The sequence below is a fragment of the Spermophilus citellus genome (genome assembly GCF_964194105.1).
Source record: "Spermophilus citellus genome assembly, chromosome: 11".
Classification (NCBI taxonomy): Eukaryota; Metazoa; Chordata; class Mammalia; order Rodentia; family Sciuridae; genus Spermophilus; species Spermophilus citellus.
The window spans coordinates 135,879,836-135,889,006 of NC_138192.1; the positions used below are offsets into that span (position 1 = coordinate 135,879,836).

Consider the following 9,171-nt stretch of genomic DNA (forward strand, 5'->3'; position numbering starts at 1 on the left):
CCAGGCAAAATAGCAAATGGCAATCAAGACCCTAGAAAATATGGGCATTTCCAGCAAGCTCTGATCCAGGCTAGCAATTCCTATAGGTGCGGTGCCACTGTACTGAACATGAATACCGACTACCCATTCTCCCATAGTTGTGCCAACATGTACAAACACAGAGTGCACCTGAGCCTTTCCCAGCATCTGTCCTGAGAAGAGAATCCAATTTGTTCTAATTGATTATACTTAGTTCTCCAACTTCTCATCTTTTGCTACAACATAGCTAAAATCAAATGTTTTTCTAATTGCACTTGAAACACAAAAAAACGTTTAAGGTTCCAGGTACAAACCCCAAATCACATCCATGGCCTGGTCACAAACCAAAGGCAATACCTCTGTGGTCTTGGCATCCACAGTGAAGACAGCCTTGTTAGGGTTGCACACGGGGGCTGGGAACGGGGGTGCAGTGCCCCCGGCAGACAAGCCACACAGCAGGGAGCAGCAGGACGCACTGCCTAGGGACCCAGTGGCATCCACGAGCTCAGGCGCCATAGGGCAGCGCAGCTTGCTTGTGCAGATGTTCTGGGCAGCTAGTGATGAGAGGCAGTAGGAGCTCCATCTGTCTTCTGAAGAAAGAATGAAAGGAAGTGTGAGACCTCACAGAGCTGCTGGGAGCTCCCTTCTAAAATAGAAAGAGCACCAGCCCTCACAGGAGCCAAGGGTCTGGTCCGCCTGCAGGGCTGACTCCCACACTGGACCTAAACCAGTCCTAACGTCCATTCAGACGAGCCTCAGGCTCCCGGTTGGAAGGAAAGCACTGCCTGCTCAGAAGCACCAACAGCCTGAGCTCAACACGGGTCCAGTCACACTCCGAGGGCCAACACTCCCCCAAGGAGCCCAAGCACCTCTCCAGCGACAGTCACTCCAAGGCCCCACCATCCTTCCAAAAGCTGTCACCCAGTTCAAGAGCTGCCTGCACCACACCTCCCCGTCCTCACACCGGCTCCCTCCCTGCTGCTCCAGAAGAGCTATGCTGCTGACCCCTCCCACGGCTCCCAAGGGACCCGGCCCAGCCTCTGTCCTCACCCACTCAACTGGGCAGACAGAGCCACCAGGAGACTCCTGCCTGCCCCCTCCCCTCCAGCACAGGAGCTCTTTCCCCTTCTACACTCCTCACCAAGAGTGCACGGCTTCTCAGTGCCATGGGCTCCCTCCTCACCTCCATTTTCGCAGGGGCTCAAGGCCAAACACACACAACCCGAGTTCCTGTTGCCTGCCCTTTGGACATCTCCTCCATGTCCCTCACCCAAGGTCCAGACTTCTTCAGCAAGTAGCCTCTCCCTGGCCATCCCCTGCACTGGCAGCCAGAGGGCCGTGCTCTTCCTCTCCTCTCCCAAGAAGCAGTTGGTTCTCAGGCCTTTGGCTCTTGCCCTGTTCCCTATGCAGCACCAGAAAGATCATCCTAGAGCCAGTCAGTGTCAGCGCCTTCTGAGAACCCAGCAAACCTCACAGCTGGCTCCCTGCACCACCTCTAGCCCCTCCTAGGACCACGTCCAGCAGCCTCAGGACCAAGGCAAACTTGGTTCCCACACCTGCTGCCCCATCAAGCTTACCCTTGGCCTCGAAGCTGAACCTTCTCCCTTCCTTACCACTGTGCTCTGGCTCCTGGTTGCATCTGCTATCCCAAAAGACTTCCCTGATGTCCAGGGCCACGGCAATTCCATGCAGACACCCTGCTGTCTCAAGACCCCATCATATGACGTGCCTCTTACGGGCAGGCAGCACTTCCTTCTTGGCCATAGCCCATCAATAAGCTAGCTGTGGGGTGGGGGGGCCACACTGAAGTGTCTGCCCTTGTCCTGTCCCCGTGATGTGAAACCCAAGGGCAGGGCCCTGTCTTCTGGGGCTCTAGGCCAGGTGGAAAGCCCCTTCTTCCACACTGAGCTAATCAGCAAGCTAATACTTTCCTTGGGATGTGGCCCAGTCTCAGACAGTACCCTGGTCCACTCCTAGTAAAAACTACACTTTGTTCTAATCTGGCCTGGAAACACAGAGTTTTCACATGGAGGAGATGTCCACTGAGTGCCTGAAGCTCCCAGCAGGAAGGCCAGAGGCAGCAGTAAAGTGCTTGGCCAGGCCTCGGCACGTGAGCTCTCCCACAGAACCACTTTACGTCACTGGCAACAGGCTTCCTGGGGGAAAGCAGTGACTCCACATCTCCAGGCTGCGGGGCTGATGCCCTAATGATCAGAAAGGAAGTCATTACCAGAAAGCGCTATTCTGCTCTGGCAGAGCTTAGAAAGCCCGTTCTTCCTGCTCAGGTGTCTGTGGGCTGAGGAGAATGGCTTGCTGGACCCAGAGGCAGCCTCTGCAGCTGGGCCCTCAGCGGGCACCGGCACGGGTAGGCTCCCAGACAGGCATCTCCGGTCATCGTCGAAGGCCAGCAAGCCTCTGGCTTCCATGGTAGCAGGTGGGACAGGCACTAAGCGCCCTCCTCTACTAATTCTCACCTAGAAAACCAAGAGCACCTGATCACCATCAGCCACACAAGAATCCACGGCAGTTTAACTAGCAGACTGTGCCATAGGTCAGCAGGTCCCAGGTCAGGGCTGCGGAGCCGGTGCTGTCAGTGCAGAGCTGCGCTAAAAGCAGCCCTTCTAGGAAGGGCTGGGAAAGCAGGACGGAGCAAGAGGGAAGGGACCAGAAGGAAGGGCAGGAGCTGCCGTCCACACCAACAGAAAACGCTCCTCAGTCAAGAAGATCCCCGGGGTAGCCACAAGAAGAGCCACTGTACCACCTGCTGGCCCAGCTGCATCTAGAACCACCTGGGCACATCCCCAAAAGCAAGGCAAGACTCTGCTTCCCTTGGGGGCAGGACTAGCACCAGAGGTTTGTGGTTTTGTTCTTTTGTACTTGTAGATTCCAATGCAGACATGGGGGAAAACACAGAAAGATTCCATGTAGCTGTCACTGAGCTTCCTCCCAGGACCACATTTTGTACACATTATGCCACACCAGGAAACGGACGTGGCCACAGCACTCACTGCACTCACCTGCGCCTTCCATTCTGTGCAGTCTTGCCATGTGCAGTCATGTGACCAGCTCCCAAGGGAGACCCTGAACCGGCCAGCACGTGGAACACAAGCACACCTTCTCCAGTGCTCCAGTGCCACTAAGAAAAGCTCCTCTGCTCGGAGGAGGCACGGCCCCATTTGGGCACCCACAGGTAGACAGAAAAGGCACACTGTGGTCAGTCCCAGGGCCACTGGTGGGAGTTCCCACAAAGTGGAAGGCCACAGGGCCAAGAACACCCAGAGCCTGTACTTCTCCTTACAGACCACCTTTTGCACGTCTGGAAGCCCAAAATTCCTGACCAAATGTCCTGGACCCCTCTTCCAAGGCCCACATGGCTCTGCACATGCCATACCCAGACCCAAGAATTGGCCAAGGAGTAGCATCACAAGACCAAGCCTGGACATGCAGGTGTGGTGTTCACACATGCTCACAAGCCCCTCCCAAAACAGGACAGACCCGCAGCAGGAGGAAAAGGGAACTGACCCTTCTGAAACCCCCACATTCCACCAAGGAATTCCAAGGAGCCCTGGTCCTCCAGTTCTAACCTAGCTTTCAGGTCGTGATAAAGACGTATCTATCGAGACTGGAGGGGCACTCCTACTGCGATTAACAGGTTTTGAGTCTGATAGTAATGATATACACTCATCACAATAGGGGGTCTCCATTGCACTCACACCCCTGGTCCCTTGAGTCTAAGGGCCTGACCACTGCTCACCTCAGCTGTCAGCTCCTGAGATCAGCAAGGCAGGTACCACTTAGACAAAAGGAAAATGAACAACCCCACCCAGACCAGTTGTGGGAGGGTGGTGACATCAAAACATGCCACCAAGCAATACAAGTTAAACATGCAGGGCTGGGGATGTGGCTCAAGCGGTAGCGCGCTCGCCTGGCATGCGTGCGGCCCGAGTTCAATCCTCAGCACCATATACAAACAAACATGTTGTGTCCGCCAAAAACTAAAAACTAAATATTAAAATTCTCTCTCTCTCTCTCTTTAAAAAAAAAAAATTAAACATGCAAACAGGACCATCAATTCCAGGAGACAGGCCACCAGAGCACAGGAGCCTGGCACACAGCAGAGGGCCCATCTTCATTCTCAGGAATTGATGGAGTACTCACCAGCACAATGTTCCAAGGATGGCTTCCTTGGGTAAAATGCAGGTAATGGCGACTCACCTGGTAGCACCCTCAGGAAAACTCAAAAGCTAAGTTGGGACTGGCAGGTTGGTGCCTAATAATTGTGATCTGCTTATTTTAAATGGAGTTAAACAGTTTGAGGTAGAATTGCATCCCTTTGACTTCCCATGTACAAACAAGCCCAAGAAAAATCCGGAGCGAGAGCATGAAGAGCCGTACGACTCAGCAACACTGCATTCTGTAACAGGAGTGTGGCTTCTGTGCACCTCTGAGACGCAGGAGAAAGGAGGCACTTCAAAATATAAAAGAACACCTAAGACCTGAAAACAGGGCAGTGAGAGCAAACCATCCTGAGGAGCCACTCCCAAGCCGTGAGATGCCAGGGACCCAGGGAGACAGTGCCCAACGCTGAGCTGAGCATCACTCTAGGTTCTGGCAAAAGCAGTCTTCTCAGGCGCGAAACATCCTGGAATCACTGAGAAAAACTGAGACAACCCAACCAAAGGAAAACCTGACTGGAGAGAGAATGGAGAAAAGCAAATATTGGAAGAGATAATTACACATGAAGAAGAAAATGTACTGAACCAAGATTTCTGTTAATCAAGCAAGAGGGGAGTGAGGGAGTGGAGCACTCAGTTTACCGGATGTGAAAGCTCAATAGAAAACCGGAGTTCTTGTGTGCTGCAGTGAGGCAGGAATAAGAAGGTCCCCCAAAGGGGCCAATGTGGAGCCCAGCTCCGGGCCAAAGCATGCAGACGCTTGTCAGGTGATAGGGAGGGACACCGGCTATGAAGGACAGACAGCCATTCAAGCAGTGGTGCTGAGATAATTTGTATCCCAAGGGGACCACGAAACACAGCCATTGACACTCCACACACAAAGCCAGTGCCAGACAGTACATGAAGCTTTTGGAAGAAAACAAACAGAACATCTGTAAGACTTGGAGTAGGGGAAGCTCTTAAACAAGAAGCAACAAAGCTCTACTATAAAGTATGATTGATAAAGTTAACATTAAAATTGAGGACATGTGTTCATAAGAAATGCCACTGAAAACCTAAAATGAAGCAGGGTGCAGTGGCACGCACACACCTGCCATCCTAATTACTCGGGTCACTGAGGCAGGAGGACTGTCAGCTCAAGACCAGCCTGGGAAACACAGGGAGGCCTTATCTCATAAATAAGGGGCTGGGGGTACAGCTCAGTGGTAGAACATATGCTCAAGGCCCTAGACTTAATTGAAAGGAAGGAAAAGAAAGAACAAGGTACAATTTGGGAGAAGATATTTGCCAAATGTATAACAGAAAATATCCAGAAGCTTTCGAAAGATGAATAATTTAACACTTAAATTAGAATTTTTTTAATTAAAATTAAAATTTTTTAATTTTAAAGATACAGCCACACGTGGGATGCATGCCTGTAATTCCAGAGACTTGGGAGGCTGAGGTAAGAAGATTGCCAGTTTGAGGCCAGTCTGGGCAACTAGGCAAGACCCTGTCTCAAAAAGGGCAGAGGAGGGAGCCCAATGTATTCAGTACTCCTGGGTTTAATCTCTAGGACACCCCCAACCCAAAATTGAAATATACATAGACAAAGAAAAATAACAAGAAATAAGAACAACAGCTTGTACAACATGAAACCTACAACCAGAGTCTTAACATTATCAGTCTAATCATGATGTTATACCAAATAAATCAGTAAAAATGAAAAATTCGATAGATAACACCAAAGGTCATTAAGGATTTAGATCAACAAATCAATAGAAACTCATTAAGTAAATATAATCCGCATAGGAAACAAAGTCAAACATTTGCTTACTCCAACAGAGCTCTTTCTACTCTTAGATTGATATTCTAGAGAAATTCTTGCACATGAGTAGCAAGACACACACGGGAATGCTTAGGGCAGTAGGTTTACAATGGCAAAGACAGGCAGACAAGCAGGAAGAAAATGAAATAAACACTTATCAACAAGCAAACAGACTTAAAATTTTGGCAGATTCATGTTATGAATTATAAAACACCTACACACAACATAAATCCTAAATATAAGGAGTGGAAAATATAAATATAAGGAGTGAAAAACTACGAGTTTCAAAAGACTATCAACAGTAGGATTCCTTTCTTGTAAAATAAAATAATCTAAACACATTGTTTAGGGGTGCCCACATATAAGACTGTTTATTCAACAAGAGGCTGGTGTGCCCACACTTGTAGCAGGCAGGGAGCTGAGATGTGGAAGACACAATGGCAGGGGGGCTTCAGGTCCTGACTTGGGTGGTGAGTTTAAACGTGTCCACTTTACTATCATGATTCATGATCTACTGCCTTTTTTCTTTTGCATGAATCACTTAACATACCCTGAAAAATCAAGAGGTGTTACACACACAAAAATCCAGCCTGGGATCCTGAAAAGCAATGGTTCAGTGTAAACTGAAAGATGTGGGGGAAGCTAGAAGTAATTATTAGAATGTGTTGCTTTCCTTACCTAACACCATTTAAATGTTACAGATTTGCATCTCACATCTAAATGCACTAATATTGCTACAATAAATCCCAAGGCCAAGATCCTATTATACAGCAGTTTTTACTTTTAGAACTAACTTATTAAAAAAAGCTTGGAACCTTAATTATGACTTCAGAATACACTGTTATAAAATCTTAATTTTGTTTTAAAAAGTAACATAATTTCAGATACATTATTACAAAACCTTAAATTTGTCTTTTTTTTTAATTTTTTTGACTACATTGTAATTGTTATAAAACTTTATCCTAAAAGTAATATAACTCCTCAGAACACATTGTAAATGTTACAAAAGTTTACTCTGTAAAGTAATATAAAATAGGAATACAGAAAAGAAACACAAAAGGAGGGTAAGAGCATGGAACTTTTGTTTTTCATGGGAAAAAGGTAAATATTGTCTGAGTTGATGCAGTAAGAAGTGGGGTGGATGTTCAGTTATATTACCAACAGTTACAATGGTATTTAGGGAGGAAAGTCAATGCTGGCTGACAGATGTGAGGCACTGGCTGCAGGGAAGACGGACTCTTTTTCCCTGTGTGTATCCTGTACTGCACAAGTCCACATGGCTGCTGAGCACGCACCTCTGCACATGGGAACAGAAGGTCCCAGCCTCACATGTCTCAGCTCCACAGCTAGAGGGGTGGCTTCTGAGAGCACAGGCTGACTTCACATGACCAGAAATCCCTTAATTTTTCACAGGTTTAATTTTAACTCAGATGTTATTCAGAAACACTTCGAAACCCAGGTCTAGGGTTTTAAAATTTACTTTTTAAAATCCTCTCTAAGCAGTAGAAATAGGAAGATGAACCCAGACCATACCTGAGGGTTTCACAAAGTAACCCTACTCCCTTGGCTAGTTATGAGTCCAGAAGGCACAAGGTACCCCACCTCCCAAATACAGAGCTCTGCAAATGCACTCTTTGCTCTTCTGGGTGAACCTCTGGAAGCAACCCTCTGTCCCACCTGAACAACTGTACATACTGACCATGTACAAGAACAGAACCAGCTTTTCAAGGGGATCCGACCAGTAGACAACAGACCAGCAAACATGAGGACTTCAGGCTGGAAACCTGAAGTACTGAATCAACCCACCCTGAAACCTGCCTTCCTCTAGACTTTGGGCCTGACAGCCAGTTGTTTTCCTCTCTGTCAGACCACCCTGAGCACACAGCTCTGTGTCTTGCATCAAGGCAGTCTAATGAACACATAAAATGACAGATACTTGGATGGTGGGCCCCTGGAGTCCAGAATGGTGGGGAAAGGCTTGGGAGGGTGTCAAGGCAGCAGAGCCCTGCAAGCTGAGTGAAGCCGTCCAGATAGAAGCACAGGAGTTCGGTGTGCAGAAGGACAGGGGAGAGGAGCCTGGAGAAGCCTGAATAACTCCCAGGGCTTCTTAGGCCTGACTAAGTAGCCTGGATTTTTATCCTGAAGATTAGCTTTAAGGGATCAACAGTTAAGGAAAAACAACCTGCTATGCATTTTACAAAGATAATTCCAGGGGCAGTATAGGGGCAAGGCTGGGAGGAAGAAAGTCAGAAATTGTGAGGTCTTAAAATGAAGATCATAGCAGAAACGTGGAGAAGGGAACCCAAAAGAGAAGAACAGACATGGAATTGGCTGGATTTGCTGAGCAGGGAGATACATGTGCAAGTACCCCAAGTTCTCAGTGAGGCAACTCCTACGCTCTGAGAAAAGGAAAAGCAGGGAAGCCAGGACTGGGGGCGAAGCCTAAGGTGAAGGAGGCATTCAAGTGCTGAGGTCGGTCGCAGAGCTCACTCCTCGCACATAGTTGCAAGACGGCGGCGCTGGGGTGCAGCTTGGCGCAGGACGCCGACCCCGTCGGCCTCGCAGTAGCGCAGGCGACGAAGGAGTGAACTAAACGCGCAAAGCCACCCCCAGGCCAGGAGACCGAGAGCCTGGGTGGCTTCCTCGGACCGGGTGGGTTACCCTGCCAGGACGCTCGGGCACGGGCGGCCCGATGCGCGGGGCAAACGGCCAGTCTCCGCCGCGCCGCGGGCCGGGGCCGTGATCTGCGTACGGGGACAGGCCGCAGGCCGTAGGGGCCCCTAGGCCTACTGCGCGGGGTCGCTGGCCGTCCTCCGCAATCGGCTCTAGCTCTCCCGAGCAACGGCGTTCGTCTCACCTGGGTCGACGGGGATCACACCGCCAAATGCACTTCACAGAGCTGAGAGCCGACCGCGCTTCTAGCCCACCGGCCAATACCAGAGCGAGTCGTGTCGATTGACAGATGCCACGGGCCAACCACGGCTGCCTGTGGGCGGAACTCAGCGAGCCAGAACGGCGGCGCCCGCGCAAACGGTTGCTAGGGACGCACCGAAAAACCCCTACGGCACCTTGGAGGAGCCAAAAGAGAAAGGCGCCTCCGACCCGCGACACGGTGGACGGCATTTTCTCCAGCCGTAGGATCGAGGAAGGTGAGCGGCCAGCAGCTCGCCT

At 49.9% G+C, this 9,171-nt stretch overlaps 1 protein-coding gene across 9 annotated transcripts in view; it reads right to left on the reverse strand.

Moving 5' to 3' along the window:
- The window catches only part of PASK (PAS domain containing serine/threonine kinase), a 43,194-nt gene extending 34,202 nt beyond the window's left edge, over positions 1-8,992 (reverse strand). For 7 of the 9 annotated variants that reach the window (XR_014017989.1, XM_081260988.1, XM_081260987.1 and 4 more), the window contains exons 1-3: positions 3,036-4,479; positions 2,249-2,492; positions 376-608 (exon numbers count right to left, since the gene is read on the reverse strand). Coding sequence is in view for 8 of the 9 variants with exons in the window: in XM_081260988.1 (XP_081117114.1) it covers positions 376-608; positions 2,249-2,492; positions 3,036-3,482 (924 nt within the window). In the remaining variant the exon portion in view is untranslated. The other 2 variants (XM_081260990.1, XM_081260991.1) reach the window with 2 other exon arrangements.
- Positions 8,993-9,171: the final 179 nt, after the last annotated feature.